At 40.5% G+C, this 21,508-nt stretch overlaps 1 protein-coding gene and 1 long non-coding RNA gene across 9 annotated transcripts in view; one reads left to right on the forward strand and one right to left on the reverse strand.

The window, feature by feature from the left end:
• The window catches only part of DCN (decorin), a 29,915-nt gene extending 18,379 nt beyond the window's left edge, over positions 1-11,536 (forward strand). The window contains exons 4-8 of the mRNA XM_081878320.1: positions 3,908-4,121; positions 4,753-4,866; positions 6,501-6,594; positions 8,382-8,520; positions 10,093-11,536. Coding sequence (XP_081734446.1) covers positions 3,908-4,121; positions 4,753-4,866; positions 6,501-6,594; positions 8,382-8,520; positions 10,093-10,287 — 756 coding nt within the window. The 3' untranslated portion in view covers positions 10,288-11,536. The remainder of the gene's footprint in view (positions 1-3,907; positions 4,122-4,752; positions 4,867-6,500; positions 6,595-8,381; positions 8,521-10,092) is intronic.
• The window catches only part of LOC309351007, a 207,516-nt gene that overhangs the window by 154,281 nt on the left and 31,727 nt on the right, over positions 1-21,508 (reverse strand). The gene's annotated exons all lie outside the window — the stretch shown is intronic.

Below are 21,508 nucleotides of genomic sequence, written 5' to 3' on the forward strand. Positions count from 1 at the left end.
TTCTGATCTTTGCAAATGTTCAGCTTTTCCTCCTGCACGTTTTAAAGATAGCTGGCATAAGTTTAATTATGAAAGGATTTAGAATGGCTAGAAATCAAAACAGAGAGTTGAACCATCTGTTTTTCCATTCTTACAAGTAAGATAATGCATTCAGTGAGCAAATATGCTCTACAGCTGTGTTCCACTGATCAAAATAACAAGGGAACATTATTCCTGAATAATTATTGCTTTCCAAACATCTCAAAGCACTTTCCAAATGTAAATATATTTAATCTCATATTTTTGTGAGAGTCTGAAGAGGAAACAGGTACACAAGAAGTAAGGTTCACATAACATAGTAGGGCCAGATGACTGCTACTGTAGTCCAGTGATTTAGGCTCTGGTGACTATGTGGCAGTGAGCAAATCAATCTCTGCCTCAGTTTACTTGCTGCATATGAAGTGAATGCAATTTATATACTACATTATATTGTGGTTGTAGTGGTGTGTCAATAAGGAAGGGGACAGAGAACAGATGAAAGATTAACCCTGTCACCTCCCTGTAGTTATTTAATAGGTTGGTCACCTAGCAATGGAGAGTGTGTGTGTGTGTGTGTGTGTGTGTGTGTGTGTGTGTGTGTATTTGTGTGGAAGAGAGCACTCCATTTAAAAAATATCTATTTGAAGCTCACTTTCTGATCTCCTACTAGTTCTACCCATTCATTTCAGAAGATCAACTTCCCCCCCACCTCACAGATGTCTGGCTACTGCCACCAGCCTCCTTTCAGAGACTGAGGGAGAACAGAACAGTGAAATCAAAGTTCCTGTCCAGGAGCTTACTCAGGAAGATGCCTACCTTTTGTAACTAGAAAGAAGCAGGTGTGGGATCTGGAATGGACTTCCTTGGGGACCAGGGAGGAGAAAGGATCATGAGTAAAAATATTTTCCTGGACTAACAATGGTGTGCAGTTTTGACTGTACAGTATGATGGCAAAGGAGGGGGCAATAACTGCTAAAAATAAAAGTGTTGGGGTTAAGAACTGCATGAAAGCCATGCCATTTGCCCTGGATCCATAGGGACAAACAATGTAATACATTGAATGTGTGATCCTATTTAAGGCCTGTTGGTAGCGTATTTTTTTAATAGCAGCTATGGGTGGGATCCAGTCAGAATCAGGTCTACAGCATGCATGAAGAGAAGTCAATAGCTTTTCTCTCTCATCAAACAGCATTGATACTACAGCACATAGAGAGTTAAACCCTCCATAATCAGACCCCTTGCACCTTTAAAAAGAGAATATTGTTGGCTTCAGGTACTGTCTCTCTCTAGGCCTCCGGTTGGCCACTGTGAGAACAGGATGCTGGACTAGGTGGGGTTTTGGCCTGATCCTGCGGGGTTCTTCTTAATAATGACCTTACATTTAAAGCAATGTGTAGTTTATTCCTAAGTATTTGAGAAGACTGTATAAACGCTATAGTTGTTCAGTGATGGAGGAAGCCTGCTCTTCACATTTTCAGAGGCACTTTAGATATTAAGACACAGACCAGATATTTAAAACATATTCCAAGTCTGAGTTCAAGTAGAAACAAATTGTGAGCAAGGAACACTTTTTTTGGTTCTACACACAAGAAATTTATGTGAGAATCTGAGGGGCTTGAATTTTGAGGTTTTTTGAGTGACTCAGACATAGCATCAATTCGGCACTTGTGCAAGATGAATAGTTGTGACAACACAGAATGTATGTGCTGAGCCTTAAATCTAGAGAACCAAAGTACTTTGTTTCATTATGAAAAAACTGGTTAGTCCTGTATGAGCTATATAAATCAAATTCTGAGCCAACTCTGACAATCATGGGAATTCTGATTAGGACGTGTACATTTATGTTTACGTGTGTGTGTGTGTGTGTGTGTGTGTGTGTGTGTGTTACAAGATCTGCTCATTTATGTTCACAGAACCATCACTCCTGGGAGTTTCAGTGGAAATAATTTTATGTCACAGAGGTTATTGCAATAGACCTGATTACTCTGCAAAACATTGCTTTGCTTATTTGCAGAAAATTAGTAAACACTAACAAAACCAGTTCCAATGACTATAAGGTTTATTTACACAAAATGGCAGGTAATGAGTAAAATGGCTTTGTAGCTTGAATAGCTGGCAAAGAAATATAGAAAGATGGTCAGTTGTTATGAGTCACAGTCTACCCAAACCCATGTTCCCTGAACCATAAGCTTAAAATGTTCCTATTACAGAGATGGAGCTTAAAGAATACCTTACATGGAATATAGATGGGAACCAGGCACAATATAGATGGAAGCCTAAATGCACCAGGGGGGAAAGCTTGAATGTCAATGACTAGAACTGGACTAGTGTGAGAATTCAGAGAGAACATGACTGAAGAAATAAGGAAGACAGGAGAATAATAAATGAATGAGATTAAATAGCTGTTGCAAGCAAAGGAGATATAAATGGTTTTCTAATTTTCACTATTGCCTTTATGTGCACAATCACAACCAAGATTCCTAACAGATGCTTGCATGTCAATGTGCGTTGTGGAAGTTCCCAATGGTCAAGCACACTTGGATTAATTATTATGTCTTCTGTGACAGACTTGATAATCTAATCAACCCTTAGGCTTCCCTTTAGGCAGATATCACCCTGGCTTATGAGAAACCCTCCCCAAAATAGAAAAATAAAATGTTTCTTTTTGTAATGATACTTCCTCCTGCAAAGGTCCTAACTAATGTAAAACAGAAAAACAAGTACAGCTGAAAAATAAGAAGTTGTGGAGAGGCAATAAGGATAGCTATCTAGCTAAAGGTGAGGCGGTTTAGTTCCCACAATCATCTATAGCGTTGGAGTGTCTTGAAAAAGAGTGATATGAAGCAGCTTCCTGGAAGTTTCAAAAAAAATAGATCAGGGCAGTGATCTCCTGTGCAGAAAGCTGAACTAAGAAGGGACTGAGAGATGCCCACATAGGAAAAAAATTCATCGATTGGCATTAGCTTTAACCCAAAGGGTGATCTTTCTAAAGACAGGGCTGGACAGAAGGGGGACTAATTGTTAATTAATTTAAGTACTGAGTCTTTACAGTCAATATATGTTTCCTGCTGCATGGTGACAAGGATATCATAACTCTCAGACAAGTGACTGAGACATCCCTTGTGGAGAAATATGATGATTCCCAGGAAATGTAAATGTAGGTTTAATTCAATTAATGGAAGAAGGTTCTTGTTGGAGGCAACCTCAACTTCTGTCCAGAGTTAAATAACTATAGATATAGTAGACATTGAGAGGGAGAGACTATTAAGGCTTGCATTTACATGATCCTTTATGCATTTTCTTAAGCACAGATAACTTTTCTGTACAGCAGCTACTATGGAGAGGATACAGTACTTGGAGGAAACTACTGGGGCATCCCCCAGTACTTAGTTTGTACCACTGTGACTTCGTCAGATTCCTTGCAGTGACACTGCAGTCATTTCTCAGAGCAAAGCCAAAGTAAACTCATATTTTCAGAGTATGCACTAGGTTCCAGTTGAACAGCTGGAGAGTTAAAGGCCCCCTTCCCCATGTCACAGTCCTAAACATGAAGGCCAAATCACATTACAGTGGATGCTCAGGTTGCAAACGTGATCCGTGAGGGATGCACGTTCGCAACCCGCAGCAGCGCGTCTACACATGCACGGGTTGTGATTTGGAACTTCTGCGCATAGTGCGATTTAGCACTTCTGCGCATGCGTGACCTCTGAAACCTGGAAATAACCCAAAGTTTCTGTAACCTGAGGTATGACTGTACAAACTTGTAGGACATAGAGAATTAACATTCTAATGGACGTTTGTATCTTTAGTGGATACTTGTATCTTCCTTTAACAGTATGCCCATGTGTAGCATTAACAAAGTTCTATTTTATTGTTTCTTGCTTTACAGGCATTGATCCTTGTTAACAACAAAATCAGCAAAATCAGCCCGGGAGCTTTTGCTCCACTCAAGAAACTGGAGAGACTTTACCTTTCCAAAAACAATTTGAAGGAACTTCCAGAAAACATGCCTAAAAGCTTGCAGGAGCTACGAGCACATGAAAATGAAATAAACAAACTAAGGAAAGCCGTCTTCAATGGACTAAGTAATATGATTGTCGTAGGTATGCATCGCTGCTTACAAATAGAGTCCATGATAAGATTTTATCAGATGAAAGATGGTAAAATTCAAAGTCAGTAGAATTTGACAGAATCCAGACTAAGAAATTTCTTAATTTTATTATTGATGTAAACACTTCCAAGGGGGGGGGGATGTAACAGTGGGTGGTTGAATGTGAAAAAGTAAAGTGTAATTGGGCGTATCAAGTGTTTTGGTTCATACTGATTTTGCTAAAGTACTTTTCATGTAACAGTTGGGCATTATAAAGCAGGGTGGAACTGAGAGAAATCAAAAGGAAGAGTTGAAGTAAACATTTGTCTCATAGTGTTCAGCTAGGCTGTTAAAATCTCCAGCTTCCAATTTTTTATGGAATGAAATTTTCACAACATGCTGCAACCCAGAAAATATAATCAAGTAAAAGAAAACTCCTGTGAATTTACCAGCTGAATGTTATCACTTCTTATAAAGAACCTTTACAGAGGTATCACAACACTAAATGTGATTTTTATTTTAAAAGTAAGGCTGGAATTATTTCGCAAAGTACGGTGCAGCCAATTTAACACAATTAGAGAAGAATTAAGGAGGGAGGGGTATTAATCTGTTGGTTAAGAATTGTCAATGTTGCTTATTTTTAGAACTGGGTACCAATCCATTAAAAAGCTCAGGTGTAGAAAATGGATGCTTTCAAGGGATGAAGAGACTCTCTTACATCCGTATTTCAGATACCAATATAACAACTGTCCCTAAAGGTAAGTACACTACTTGGGAAACTGAGGCTGTGTACAACATCACTGCCAAAATATTATGAAGAACTTTATTTTATATTTTTATCTTAAATTGTGTAAATTGTAAAAAATATTTAAAAATTGTTGAATGCAAATAATGCATCACATGCAGAATATTACTTTACTTTTAGAATACAGTAACAAAAGACACTCAAGTTTAAATGGAAAGTATATATCGTACTTTTCTGTGTATAGGCTCAACAACTCCAATCCTCCCCCCAAAATCTCAACAACTTAGGGCCATCCCCCCCCAAAAAAAAGCTCCACAACTCTGGGTCATTTTCTTAAATTGGAGTCCCTAAAATTAGGGGGCGTCCTATACATGGGGCCGTGTTATACACGGAAAAGTACACTATGTGGTATCAAATATGCATTTATCATTCCCACTTAGGAGGGTGGACTTTCCCACAGAGTAGCAGAGAATAGTAATATAAAGTATGTATATACTTATGCTTTATTTAAACTTGTGAGATTAATTCCATCATTCTGCATGGTCAGCCTTTATTATATCCCATTTACATTCTGCTTTTAAGATTTAGAAACGATTTTAGGAATATGTGTACAATCACAAGCATGGGTGAACCACTGACCAACAGTACTGTTTCACAAACTTGGGTCACCAGCTGTTTTTGGACTACAACTCCCATCATTGCTAGCTAGCAAGACCAGTGGTCAGAGATGATGGGAATTGTAGTCCAAAAACAGCTGGAAACCCAAGTTTGGGAAACACTGCTCTGCACATTGCATAGGCTGGATATGAAGAGAGACAGAGTCAATGCTGAACTGATTGAAGTAAATATGTAATTTATTTTGTGTGAATTCCAGTGTGAACTGACCTGATCTGCTCCTCATGAACTGCAGATCATAGTATAATTATCCTTCGGATTTTCTCTTCAACTTTTGCAGTACAGTTCTTGACTCAAAAACTGAACAAGATGCTTTACCGTAATATGTAATAATAAAATATCTATTCATATATTAATTGGCGGTTTTTTAAAAAAAAATCACACAAACATAGAAACAGGATGGAACACGTGCAATTGCAACATATTATAATGATAGTGATCCATCCATATCTTGTACCACTCTATCTTTCATTTATAAATCAACTAATTAGCAGTCTGTCTATCTATCTGAAAACCACATTGTCACATTCTAGCAAAACCAAAAAAAAAGAGTCTAAAAAGTAGCTATACAGAGAAGAAAAAGCTTGATAAACAAGGCAGCTAGGACCTTCTTGGGCAGCGAGCAAGTTCAGATTCCTTCATAATGAACCTAGGGTTGCCATATTTCAAAAAGTAAAAACTAGGACACTCTGAAATCCTGGATGTATGGCAGCCCTAAATGAACCAGAAAGTGCACATTTACTTCTTCCCATATAAGTGAATGTCTGCAGTTTACCTCTAAGGGTGGAGGGAGGGTTGCACTTGGGAACTGTGTTATAGTAAAGGCCAAACATGCCTCATCACCCCTGAAATGACTTGGATGGGCTCACACCAACCACTGACTCCCACAGGAGCTTTGTGTGCAATGTGTTTTTGTATACAGTCTACCTTTCATGGGTCTTTACAACACACGTTCTCCATCTTTTATTGCAGGTCTTCCCACATCTCTGACAGAACTTCACCTTGATGGCAACAAAATCAACAAAGTTGATGCAGACAGTCTAAAAGGACTAACGAATTTGGCTAAGTAATTATTATTTTATAAAAATGCCCAGCATTATGCAAAACTGGTAGCCTAAACCTTCCTCAACAGCCACAGCTCACTGCATCTGTTAACAAGTTTCAGGCTGTTTAAAGTTGGATCATTCCAAGCAGCGGTGTAGTGTGGGTTCTCAGCACCCGGGGCAAGGCAAGTAATTTGCGCCCCCTAACCTGGGGCAAGGCAAGTAATTTGCGCCCCTAACCCCTAACCTGCCGCCGCTGCCAGCTTCTTCTTGCTGCTGCCTGGGCTGGGGTATTTACGGTAAGGTAGCCACGGCGGCGGCGGCGGGTCCGTGTCAGGTGATCTGAGGCGAGTTGCTGCTGGCGCTGCTGCCCAAACGACGCCGCTTGCCCGGAGGAGGGCAGAGAGGCGAGGAAAATGCAACATGGCCCAGCAGCTGCAGCAGCAGCGGCAGCAGCGGGGCTGTGAGGAGGGGCTGCCTGGCACGCCCTCTGCGGCCCTGACGCGCAGGGACCGCGGTGAGCGCTGAGAGCCGCTGCCTGCCGGACGCCTTCAGCCCGGACACGCGCACAGCTCGTCGGTTCCGCGAGACATGGGGCTCTGCTACAGCCTGCGCCCGAGGCTCTTCGGCGACTCCGGAGGCGGCGAGCGTGCCCCCCCAGATGTTGCGCCCGGTGTGGCCGGCCCCCCCTGCACCCCCCACGCTACGCCACTGATTCCAAGCACTTTGGCAAGAAAAGAAGCCGTTACTGAAAATGTATTGAATTTTACATTAGCTAGTTTTCTAGCTTTAAATTGTTTCATCTTTCTGTGTTTAATAGTCTTCAAGGTAGGCTAAAAATATACTAAATGAACAATTTTCATATACTAATGTAGTCTGCCCTACCTTCGTTGAGTAAATGTCTAATATGAGACTGGAATACATATTTCCTGGAGTTGTATACATGCTACCACAAAAACAAAGCTGTAAAGAACCAGTTCTTAAAAATTACATCTATATTGCTGGGTTCTCCTAATTTCCACAAATAAGTCTATTTTTTTATGCTGCACTACACAGGTATCTCTAGCTGCAGCAGTATGTATAGAGATATTGCAATCTTATCTGGTACTAAAATCTAACTTTAAAATAATATGGTACTAAGTACCATGTTACTAAAGGACGTGGGTGGCGCTGTGGGTTAAACCACTGAGCCTAGGGTTTGCCACTCAGAAGGTTGGCAGTTTGAATCCCAGTAATGCGGTGAGCTCCCGTTGCTCAGTCCCTGCTCCTGCCAACCTAGCAGTTCAAAAGCACATCAAAGTGCAAGTAGATAAATAGGTACTGCTCCAGCGGGAAGGTAAATGGCATTTCCATGCGCTGCTCTGGTTCGCCAGAAGCGGCTTAGTCATGATGGCCACATGACCTGGAAGCTGTACGCCGGCTCCCTTGGCCAGTAAAGCAAAATGAGCGCCGCAACCCGAGAGTCGTCTGCAACTGGACCTAACGGTCACGGGTCCCTTTACCTTTACCCAGTTATTAATTTGATATATTGTGCACATAGTGATAATTGTATGATGTGAAATTAGCTTCGTAATAAGCCTATGTAGGCACAATACATGACTACAACTGGCCATGTGCAATAGAATTAAATGTAACTATAGTACATGTTTTTTAGTATAGCAACTTGTGCACTATTTTCCTGTTTTTGTGGGATGGCTAGAGAACACAGATAATAACTTACAAGGTGTTTAATGTGTGGTGAATCTACAGAAACAATTATCTATGAGAACAGTTATTTCACTACAGCTTGCACAATATTTTTCTCTTGCAGGCTTGGTCTCAGTTTCAATAACATTGCTAGCCTGGATAATGGCTCTCTAGCTAACGTGCCACATTTGAGAGAATTACATTTAGACCACAATGAGCTTGCCAAAGTACCTCCTGGGCTTGGAGAACACAAATATGTACAGGTAAAGTATACCATAAGACTGAGATATACAACATTTCTAATTATTGTATATCTCACAGGCAACATAGGACTGGCAGTAGTACCTACATCTAATAAAGATGTTGGAAAATCTAATACAGCAGTAAACTGCATTTCCTCCATTCACTAACTAATACATAAATGCTTAGCTGTAATATATCATTCTGATGAACTGCCTTTTTAATTATATGAAGTAATGGTGCATGTAGGGATGTAACAATTGGTCTGAATGCCATTATCCAACAACCTTTCTGAAAGTTATAGTAACCTTCCTGAAGTTAACACAGGATAGTCTGCGTCTGCTAGCTACCTGGGTGGGACACCACCCAGGAACCTGATGTTTGCTATTTGCACTTCCATCATAGGAATAAAAGCATATATATATAAATTAATAAATAACAGATAACATAAGACTAGTTTAATTACCAGGTGGACAAAAAACCATTTTCATTTATGTTTTTCCACCCACTTTGCTTAGCTACTGATCTTGTGATAATATCTGCATTGCAAGGTATCTTATTTTCATTTGTTGTAAAACAATATCAATAGTCTTTTTGTAATCCAGTGGCTCCAGGGGGGAAAAGCAGGGACTGCAGCAGACAAGCAGAGATTGGCCACATTATTCTCAGTGTCACTCACTGTTCCACATGTGTAACAGAGAGCATTCCTCAACAGTGATAAATTGGGGTTGTTCAAGTCTACAGCCCTACTCTGGTGCTATTGTAATTGTGCTTAAACCATGGGGGCAGGGGGATGCTGTCCCCACTTCCCAATATCCTCATCTCCAACCGATCCATTGCTGACATTCCCAAACTGAGTGGGAAGGTCTGAAGAAAGGTTTTAAGCAGGTTTGGTTGAACACACTTAAAAGTTTTCCTGCAATAACAACATCTGCAATATTAGTGTTCCCAGTCACAAAGAAGCTTCTAAGTGCATGCAATCAAAGGAAAAGTTGGGAGAATGGGGCTGGGACATATGCCCCTCACAACCCAATTGTGTAAGCACAATAACTCCTGCATAGGACTTATATATGCTTTGGAAATGTATATTAGAGGATCAAAAGAGCTTCTGCCTTCTGGTCTTCCTGTAGTATCACAAGGATAGCAACAAATATATGGAGATGTCAACACAATGCAGGGACATAGCTGTCAACCTTCCCCTTTTTTGCGGGAAATTCCCTTATTCCAGCACCGTTTCCCACTGCTTCCCACTGCTATCCCGGATTGTTAGATATCCCATAGACTGTCCCCGGGACAGGTGAGGCTGCTGATCCCTTATTTTTGAGGCTGCTGATCCCTTATTTTCAAATCTGAAAGTTGACAGCTATGTGCAGGGAACTTTAGTGTGTTGCCCGGTGGGCAGAGTGAAGTATTAATAATGAGTGGGAGCAAGTTTCTTCTACTCTGGTTACAGTGATTGCTCAAGGGATGATTTTTAAAAAGTGATTTTGGCTTAAGTATGTGGAAATCAATGTAAGAAATGATGATAAATGACCCATGTTAGGTTTCTGCAACACAATAACCTGTCTCACTTCTACAATGTTTCTACTTTCCAGGTGGTCTACCTTCACAACAATAAAATTGCTGCCGTTGGTCCCAATGATTTTTGTCCCCCTGGATACAACACCAAAAAGGCTTCTTATTCAGGAGTGAGTCTGTTTAGCAACCCTGTGCAGTACTGGGAAATCCAGCCATCCTCCTTCCGCTGTATCTATGAACGATCTGTAATACAACTTGGAAATTACAAATAGATGCACAAATGCATTTCTGCTAGAAATACCTGTTGCCTGTTAAAATGTTTGCTAACATTAAAGCCAAATACTGGAAACTTACGTGCAGAGTCGATATCATTATGTATGTAAAAAAAAAAAAAAGCAAAAACCTAATAGATCATTCCAAGACAAAATTGCTGAATTTACGATGTTTTACTTCCTTGCCAGCATGTGGTGTATTTCTGTGGTCTCTATCGATTAGCTGAGTGCAACAGATTTCAGTATTCCACTGTGCATGAGATTTGGGGTAAATATTTGTCATGCTTTTCACAATTAAAAATTATATAGATGGTGGTATTTACAACAACACAAAGGGATTACTTGGAGGAAAAGGAAATGAAACTTCCAATATATATATATTATTCTTGGTGTGGGGCAGGAATAGTCAACTGAAGACTCAACCAAACTCCATAGGAATAAAGCCTGAATGTAGGTACCAGTGTGCTTACATAACATAAGCAATATTAAAATGTTGCTTTTGTTAGCATTCTTGGTTAAAATACTCTCTTAATATATTCAAATTTTCATTTATAAATATCCTAAATATAATTCTATGCAAGATTAGGAAACATCTGCTGCACAAAATACATGATTATTGTATCCCTGGATGCTGCTATTTCTGGACTACAACAGCTAACTTGTAGAGGAGCAATTTGTTTCTCCTTGCTCTCATTACCACTTCTCTGTGTCATAATCCACCAAACAATATACCCATATGATTTCCATTCATCTGAGCATCTGCAGTAACCCACTCAAGGGGATGTATGCAGTGAAACTGCAGGCATGTGTAAATTTAAGCAGGCATAAGCCCACAACGTTAATTCATTGCTCTTAAATACAACAATGCACTTTCATCTTTTCACTGCATTTGAGTTTCAACAACCTTTTAAAATAGAATGTAAAGAGATATGCAGACTTCCTTTTCAGCAGTATCTAGAATTACATCTGAGAATATATAACTGGCCAGAACTTGGTGAGCAGATTTAGAAGTCTTCTCTTTTAAAAGTCATCTGAAACCAAACCTTCTACATTAATCTCTATAACTGGCTTCAGTTAGTGGCAAGTATACCAAAATAAGGATGTATATTTCTGGGATCACTGTATTCAAAGTTAACTATATATCTTTCCACATGTCAAAGAAAAGTTTGGATACCTCTTAATTGTCTAAAATACAATATTTTCAATGTATGTATGTTTTTATATTAAACAGTACTGGCAAACTCCAAAACCTTGTTGTGTGTTATATAGCCTCTCATGTACAAAACAATGTCAGAATACTAATAGCTATTATAAAAAGCAACAGTTAAAGTTAACAATGGGTTATCTTAATTGTTTTTACATATATCTTTTCAAATACATATGAATATATTTTTTCTGAAGAGAAAATCTTAAGAAAAAATGTTCACCTCTAGTTATTAATAAGATACTAAAACACATTTGGAGAAGAAAAGAGGAATTCACCTTTATGAGAGAAGTAAAAAAAATGGGAGGGTTATGTTTCCATAAACTATTTTCTTTTTATCGTATTAACCACAGTTTGGCCATATGAGAAGGTTTTGCATTTAAGAGGTAAGAGATTTTTCTTGATTTCCATTATCCCCCTCATAAAAGTAAAATAGTATTTCAGTATGGTATATAATACAATTCAAAACTTTACAAATAAATAAATAAAGCTGAAAGGATATCCAAAATATATCTCTTCACTAAGGCTCCTGCTAGAAAATTGAAAAGAGTCTCAGCCCTTCTAGTGAAACATTCAACATGTTGACAACAACTGTGAAATTATTTAATATTTTGCACCAACCACCAGAAAACTCACCCTGTGGCCACCCTCCTATCATCCCTGCTCTTGGCTTCCCTGATAAAAATGCTTTAGATACCTTAGGGAATTTACTGAGCTAATGGAGCATACAGATTATCTGTATAGAGCTATACAGAGCTTACCAGATAAATGCTTTGGGACATCAGCTGAGGGTAAAACAAGATGACTCAACAGAAAACTCTTCTTTTGGTATAAAGCAACAGAGGTGGCGAGATGGGAAAAATAATCATTTCCCTTGGGATATTTTCTCAATGAAGATTGGTACCTCAGACTTCTATTCGCCTTATTAGAAAACAGGCCAAGAATAGGATAGCAGTATACTGTACTTGTTTCACGTTGTTACCAACTACCGGTATTCTTGTGGAACAGATGGCACAACAAGAATAAGCTGCTGCCTCTGCTAGTGCAACTGCTGTGTAGGATTCTGTTGTTGTGTACCTTTAAACTCTGTCAGAGAATGTTGGATATGGCCTTGACGGAAGTGCTTTTTCACAATATATTTAAATTATGGATCTTACTACCACAGATTTGGTGTGTTTAAAAGGGTATTAGACAAATACATGGAAGAGAAGGTTATCAATGGCTACTAGCCATGCTGGTTTCAAATTCATGGGCTCCGAGCTTCCGAACACCAGTTGCTGGGAATGAGTGTTGTTCCACTAATATCATGAAGAAGGCTATTCCAGAAAGTAACAAATAAACTCTTAACAACTCAAAATTTCTTCAGTTTCTATTATAGCAAATGAAATTTTGACTCTTTATACTAGAATAATTAAAATCATGATGGAAATTGGTTGTTTTTGTTTGCAATTGTAATTTAGGTGCAAACAGTACTATGATTGATTGATTGATTGATTGATTGATTTAAATAGCATTAAGGTGTGTGGGGGAGAACAGCAGAAAAGTCACTTTGTGGTTCTGTTGGAACAGCAAAAAGCTGAGATCTTTGAGGGGGTAAAGGGTTTTCTCTTGAAAAAATGGAGGGTTGGCAGATCCCTTCCTACCTGGAGTACAATAGGTAAGGGTAAAGGACCCCTGGACAGTTACATCCAGTCAAAGGTCACTATGGGGTGCAGTGCTCATCTTGCTTTTCATGCCAAGGGAGCTGGTGTTTGTCCACAGACAGCTTTCCAGGTAATTTGGCCAGCATGACTAAACCACTAATGGCACATGGAGGACTGTGCTGAGTGCCAGAGTACACAGAAACAGGCAGTGGTACCTATTTATCTACTTGCACTGGTGTGCTTTCAAACTGATAGGTTGGCAGAAGCTGGGACAAAGCAATGGGAGCTCACCCCATTGCGGGGATTCAAATGGCCAACCTTCCAATCAGCAAGCCCAAGAGGCTCTGGGATTTAAACCAAAGTGCCACCCGCGTCCCTACCTGGAGTATACTGATATAAAGCAACATGCCAAAATCTAATGTAATTCATGCAAATTTAGCAACTGCTTTTTAAAAGGAAAGGAAAAGGAAACAATTTTCTTGAAGAAATGCAATCAGATCTTGAGTTAGCAGAAAAAGTTGACGAAAACAGAAAGAACTATAAACGTAGACACAAAGCATGTTTAACTGTTAAAATAATGTAACAAGGTCTGAACAGTAATGGTGAATGGAAATCTGGGTAAGGCTTAGAGTTGGGAGTTTTGGAGAAACAGGTGGGATATGGGTAAGCTAAAGGGACCCCTTAGGTCCAGTCGCTGATGACTCTGGGGTTGCGGTGCTCATCTCACCGGCTCATCTCTGAGGGAGCTGGCGTACAGCTTCCGGGTCATGTGGCCAGCATGACTAAGCCGCTTCTGCCAAACCAGAGCAGCGCACGGAAACGCCGTTTACCTTCCGCTGAAGCAGTACCTATTTATCTACTTGCACTTTGATGTGCTTTCAAACTGCTAGGTTGACAGGAGCAAGGACCGAGCAACAGGAGCTCACCCCGTCACGGGATTCGAACCGCCGACCTTCTGATTGGCAAGTCCTAGGTTCTGTGGTTTAACCCACAGCGCCACCAGTGTCCCATGGGTAAGGTAGAACTGAAGATATCCAAGTTGTGTGTGTGTGTGTGTGTGTGTGTGTGTGTGTGTGTGTGTGAGAGAGAGAGAGAGAGAGAGAGAGAGAGAGAGAGATGGAAACAATAATAAAACAAACAAATGAGGCCATTGGACGAGGAGAGCCCTTCCCTCTGTCTCTTACTTCTGGGCACCCTTATCCTGTAAGAAGGCCAGGCAGTTAACTGCTTACACTGTGTCCCAGCAGCCTCTAGTGTTCAGATGTTTTTCTTGCACTCACCATGAACGATGGAATAGATAGATGTGTCTTAAAATAATGAACATTATCATGTTCCGCGTTCATACATTCATGATTGTACAGTTACCACAAAATGTGTGCCCGCCCCGCCCCCCCGCCCCCGGAATTAGAAGAAGTCCTGGATGTTTCACACTTCAGATAATTTTAATTCACTACCTTGCTGTTTTCACCAAATGCACCAACATTTAAAATGAGAGTTCCTTCAGAAGAAAGGAAATATACTGCTCACATGTATCCAAATTTGGATGATTTGAATGATACACCTGGCTCATTTTTCTCCTTCAATTCCTTACATGTATATTAAGACGTGAAAAGAGAAAAACAGCACAGGGTAAGCAGGCAACTAACCTTTGCTCAGAGTACAACCATTGAAACTAGTGGACCTAATGTAGTCATGTTTATCCATTTCAATGGGTCTACTCTGAGTAAAACAGCAGACTACCACCTATTGTCACGCAAATTGGGCATTTTAATTTCCTTACTTTCTTAATGTTCTGTAATAGGACCTAGGAGACAAAAAGAAATACATTGAAGAACTTAAAGGGAGTAGATGGCGATAAAATGGATCATTATACTTGCATACTTTACATTTACATTTCTAAATAATAAATAATTTAGTAATAGTAGTAGTAGTAGTACCCTGTACCCTGCCCATCTGGCTGGGTTTCCCCTAAAGCAGGCAAATTAAACAAAGACTTGTGTTCTAACTAGGTGCTGGATATTGGGGAAGGGGTATTCTGAAGGAAATCCTCCAGTTCTGGAGTCATCAAACTGATTTGGGAATTAGAATGTGATCTACCTGGTTAAATCATATTAAACACCTATATATCATACCTAGATAATTGTATCACAAAAATTATTTTCTAAATCTTGCCTGTGACTTGGAAAATTATTTTGTTAAGTGTCAGTGATTTTAGTGAAAAGCAAGTACAGTATATGCAAGTATTTATTTCTAAAACTCTTCTTCCTGCATATCAGATTTTGCATATCAGATTTTGAAGGAAATGTCCTTTAATCATTAATTTTATAAGTGAGAAATACACTGTTCCAAAATTGTTGCAGGATTCAAAACCAAATGAAAAATGAGCTAAAAGCCTCATCGACAGATTCTTCTGATACTCACAGGTAAAAAGGTAGAGGTAAAGGACCCCTGGATGGTTAAGTCCAGTCAAAGGTGACTATGGGGTGTGGCACTCATCTCACTTCAGGCCGAGGAAGCCGGCGTTTGTCTGCAGACAGCTTTCCAGATCATGTGGTCAGCATGACTAAACCACTTCTGGCGCAACAATAGACCGTGATGGAAGCCAGAGTGAGTGGAAACACCTTTTACCTTCCTGCCACAGTGATACCTATTTATCTACTTGCACTGGTTTGCTTTCGAACTGTTAGGTTGGCAGAAGCTGAGCCAAAGCAATGTGAGCTCACCACCATTATGCAGATTCAAACCACCGACCTTCCAATCGGCAATCTCAAGAGGCTCAGTAGACCAAAGCACCACCCATGTCCCTGGTACTTACAGACTGCTCTTACATGGAAGCCCTCCTGCACTGATCATGTGATAAAAATAAAATGTCTGCCTCTCCCCATTGCTTCAATTTATCCTATACCACTTTTATTCTCTGAAGTTGAAGATATGAAATTGTATTCTCTAAGCATCTTTTACTTTCTCTACATGACTGTTCATAATGAATTGTTGTTGTTGTTGTTTAGTCGTGTCAGACTCTTCGTGACCCCATGGACCAGAGCACGCCAGGCACTTCTATCTTCCACTGCCTCCCACAGTTTAGTCATAATGAATAAATAAGGGTTAAATGGTTTTTGACAAATTAATATATGCCATCTGAAATCCAGATCCCTTTTTGTTGGTAAAAAACAGTTAATGGAGCCAAGAACCACATGGCACAACCCATAGTTTCACATACAGTAAATTCACCTCTGACACATGCTTCACTCTATTTGAATCTGCCACAGATCTCACCAGGCCCTCTTCTGCATATGCAACTCTAAGCGTGCAGATTTCCCTCATATGTGGGATTAACTGGATCCGCCCCTAATCTTTTTGCACTTTTCACATTCAAAATATCTCTCTTCCTGCTCTTTTGAAGCTTTCTGCACACAATTTTTCTCAACAAATGAATCAGAAAACCTGTTTCTGTAAACATTGTGAAATTAGACATTAATAAAGAGAGGGAAGAAATGGGATAACATTAGGGAGTTTTAGACATTTTCAAGAAAGAAGCAATGCAATGAGTAATTCTGAATTCTCATAAAAAAGATACAGGGATCAGATTAATACTCTTGTGGTCTGTTAATAGGTTGTACTAGGAGTACCACTTTGTAAATCTCCAAAGCTGCCATTTCCTTTTTAGGAATAAGAAACATGTCCAAGAGTACCACAACTTCTCTAACGCTTATATTATGTACTCTAATACTTTCCATTTGAAATGCAAGTAAAGTGTGGCTATCAGACAAGCAAAATGACAGTCTGGGAACATTCCCATTAAAAATAATGAATGCCTTGCACGATTGGAGGCAGATTGTTTTTCATGGAACATTTATATGATTCAGTATGATGTTAAAGTTCTAAATGGGTAAAAAGTTTTTTAAATATGAAGAGTTATGAGCAGTATTTAAGGTTTCAATATATTTAGGGAACAGGCAAATGATGTGAGATATCACAGAGGATGGGGGGTTAACACCGTTCAGAATTGGCAGTGAAGCTCCTTGAAAACAGTCCAATGCAGAAGATGGTCTAATACCTGCATGCCAATGACTGCAGAACAATTTATGGAATAAACTGATAAATTTCACACAGTACACTGAAGCTTTTTGTAGCTATGTTTTATTTGCTCATTCAAGTAAGCAACCCAACATCTGATCCCAGGATTTATCCTTCATTTCTCAATGATTTAGCAAGGAAATGGAAATGTGTAGCCTAAACTTGAAGACAGAAGTACATTCCTTCCCCTAAAATTGTAAAGAAGAGAAGAGAAAATAATTCATCTCTCCTGCTAGCTCATTTCTTATATGCTGGGGAGGTCCTGAGGAAGAAGATAGATCGGATGGTGTGATGCTGCATTCTGTTGAGCTTGCTAGACAGCATGAAAAGGGAAGGAGGAAGAAACCAACACAACATGGAAGGCATCCTCTTTTTCGAACACTGCTCAGCAGTAGCAGCTGGTTAAGTGTACCTGCCCTCCCTGACTCATTACCATCACCCAGTACTACATGTGAGTGACCACTAATAGGAAAGCTGACACCAAAAAGCAAGCCATTCATCCTTCATTAACAGTAACATAATTTATTTTAGAATGCCTATCCCACTGCAGTTATTCTCTATACGTTCAGACACTACTCAAGATATCATTACCCAAATTAGCAGAAAGGATCACGAGGAGTGGGTGGTGCTCTTCTCCATTTTTTGGGTGTCAGATGCCATTTTGAAGCAAGACTTTGGTAAGACTTCACCCAAGGAGATACTGTTGCATATAGTTCTGATATAGTTGCTTCTCTATACTTTTCCTTATGGCAACAATACAAAAAAAGTGTTTTTGATGCCCAAATAGTGGGAGGATGTGTGGGCAAAGGAAGCATGTGGAGGAAGAGAATCAAGGGGGAGGGACCAATGATTTGTGGGGTTCTGTGAGGCAGCTGAGGAGCCTGCAACACCCCCAGAGTGAGTTGTATCTTTGGGATCCTCTCTGAGCACCCCAATCCGCTGTCTCCATGCTCAAGGAGGTGATGGGAGCAGCTGAAACTGCTGTTGATGAATAGCTTTCAGATGCTTGTGTAATCCATGTTAGACAAGGGGGTTTAAGAAAGCAGGTGGGCAGGGCCACAGTGTTGCTCCAGCTGTTGAAGATAGAGCACAGGTCTGCTGGTAAGTTGCCTAACCAGGTACCTTGGTTCTCAAACAGACTGCATTCCAGGAGTCCGTTCAACTCCTAGAACCGTTCGAAAACAAAGGCATGGCTTCCGATTGGCTGCAGGAACGTCCTGCAGCCAATCAGAAGCCGCGCTGGATGTTCAGCTTCGGAAAATCGTTTGAAAAGTGGAACACTCACTTCTGGTTTTCGATTTTTCAGGAGCCAATACGTATGAGTTCCAAGGTATTCAGCAACCAAGATACAACTATAGTTAGCGGGGAGTGCTGTGTATATCACTTGCACTTTATGAGCTGATGCAATTAAGTGCTTTGTCATTGAAGAACCCAAAATCCAGTTGCTCATTCTCATTGTTCTAGGTATGATCAGGACACTGACTCAAGATAGTTGGTTGATTGTGTCGGTTTCTGATTGGTTAAATGAAGAAGAATCCATTGGATTCCTAGATCCAAACATGAGGCAGATTACTCAGCAGTAAGAGAGATCCCCAGCAGAGGTTTTAAAACACAAAACATGCAGCAAAGTGAAGCATAAGAATATATGCTAATAGACCTTTTAAATATCCTGTTTTAAGTCATTTGTAGCACTTTTGCTTTCTACAGTTTGGTAAGTAAAAATGGTTGTTATTTACAGACTTTCAAAGGACAGATTCATGGGCAGAAAAATTGGGTTACAAAATATGCTAAGAAGTTTCGTAACACTCGGTTTGAGCTTGGAGCAATCAAGTTGAAGTGCCCTATCTGGTTGGTTCACATGGTGGAATAGAACAAACAGAGGAAAGAAAGTGAATAAATAAATTTCCTACCTGTTCATCACTGGAGGAAAGGGGGCGCAACCTAGCTGAGTCCAGTAAAACAGCTTACTCTGTGGTTTTAACCCCTTCATGCATTAACTAGAGCTGAGCATGCTGGTTAATATGATGCTGAATTTCCCACAAACCCCTTCTCAGGCAAATATAAACAATTGCATGCAACATTAATAAACCACCCAGAATCTTGGCTTGAAGGTTCTCACAACTGTCTCTTCGGAGTGGCTTGGTGATAATGTTAGCTGTCATCTCTTTGGTTTGACAATATGCCAACTCAACAAGTTCATCTTGTATTACCTCACACAAATAGTGGTATTTTACCCCAATGTGTTTGATTCTTGGAAAAATAAAATCTCACTTTGAGATACTAATTTCAAACAGCTTTGGTTCTCCTAAATCAGGCATGGCCAAACTTGGCCCTCCAGATGTTTTGGAACTACAATTCCCATCATCCCTTATCACTGGTCCTGTTAGCTAGGGATGATGGAAACTGTAGTCCCAAAACAGCTGGAGGGCCAAGTTAGGTTATGCCTGTCCTAAATTAACTGGACAGGTTTCTCCCCAAACAACCTAAAGCCCATAGTTAGTTGGTTAGTTGCTCAATCCAGACCAGTTGTCTACATGCCTCAATTGTAGCTATGTATTCTGATTCTGTGGAAGACAAAACTACAGATCCGTGTTTACAACTGGCCTAGGAAACAGGACCATTTCCAAACATAAAGAGAAATCCACCTGTTGATTTGTAATCCTTTGTGTCTCTGGTGCAGAGAGCATCTGTGTAACCTAGAAGTTTTGGATAGTTGTTGGCAGTTTAAGTGTACAGTCCATGGTTCCCTTTAAGTATCTAATAATTCTTTTCACAACAATCCAGTCCTCCTCAGTGGGAGAGCTACCTTTACTACTTAGATTCCCACTGCATTTGCTATGTCTGGTCTGGAAATCGTGGTCATGGGATTGGTTATGTGCCTCACTTGGGAGCTGAGTGGGAATTTTTGGTGCCCTATGATTGGCCAATAGAACATTTTGTTTTGTTTGTGTGATACTGCTCTTTATTGTTGAAAATGGTGTTATTTAATTTGGCTAACTGCTATTCTGTCACAACTTTAGTGGTCATGTAGTGTGGGCAGATAACAACATTTACCCACCAGCAAGTACTTGGAGGCATCTTTGGATGTAGGGCATGTAGCCAACCTACCTCATACTACTACCCTCCTCATTATCTTGGGTTCTGTTGGCTTCACCCTTCCAAACAGCAACCAGGGGTGGGCAGGACGGCCAAACAGCCACCTCCTTAACTCACCTTTATGGTGAACTGATGAAAGGCTTGCATTAGTCAACAATGGGTGCTGGGATTGAAGCTAGAGTTTCCCAGTTTCCCTCTTATCTACTCGTGATAGACATGTCCACAGAAAGGACATAGAGTTACTACTGTATTGATGCAGATTCCCTAGGAAATTGGGTTTATGGCAATTTTTCACACCATAGCTTTGACTTTTATCTTCAAAGAGAGCCCACCCAAACTAATGGAAAGGATCAGGTGCTTGATGTGTGCAGACCTAACAGTTTGTTGCAGTTCTGTCAGAAAGCTTCTGATAGTAGTTTGTGATTAAAGTTCTCTTTGGCTAGGCCCTGGAGATCTGATATGTGGTGGCTGATACGCTGCACACACTTTTTGCTTCATTTTTTTATCTATTTAAATTGAATTAGACCATTATTGTTCTCCATTTCTTCAAGGCAGCTAACCTAAGTTAAAATAATGACAACTATTTTAGAATCAATTGAACACTATTGCATTATAAATACAATAAAGCAGCCATACAGTATTCAGGCGGGAGTAGAGACAAAGTGATCACTACATTTATGAGAACTGTTTTTCTCAAATTATCTTCTCTTTATATAAAGCAACAGTCTAAATGCAAGTCTAAATACCGTATTTTCCGCCCTATAGGATGCACCAGCCCATAGGACGCACCTAGATTTTGGGGGGGGGGAGAATAAAGGGGGGGAATTATTTTTTTTCCCCCAGGCACGGGGCTAGGGCGGGGGAAGCCCGAGCTTCCCCTGACCCCAGCGCCCAGAACAGGCAGCTCTCCACAAGAAGTCGCGCCGGGCTCCCACAGCTTACAGAGAGCTGTGCGAAGCCCGCTCTGGGAGCTTGCGGGGCTGGGGGCGGGGGGAGCCCGAGCTTCCCCCAACCCCAGCCCCCAGAACGGGTCCCAGAACGATGGCAAAGCTGCGCGCAGCTTCGGCATCACTCTGGGAGCTTGCCGGGTTGCGGGGATAGCTTCCTGAAGCCTGGAGAGCGAGAGGAGTCGGTGCGCACCGACCCCTCTCGCTCTCCAGGCTTCAGCGAAAGCCTGCATTCGCCCCATAGGACGCACACA

This window comes from Podarcis erhardii (assembly GCF_964252035.2).
Source record: "Podarcis erhardii genome assembly, chromosome: 10".
Taxonomy (NCBI): Eukaryota; Metazoa; Chordata; class Lepidosauria; order Squamata; family Lacertidae; genus Podarcis; species Podarcis erhardii.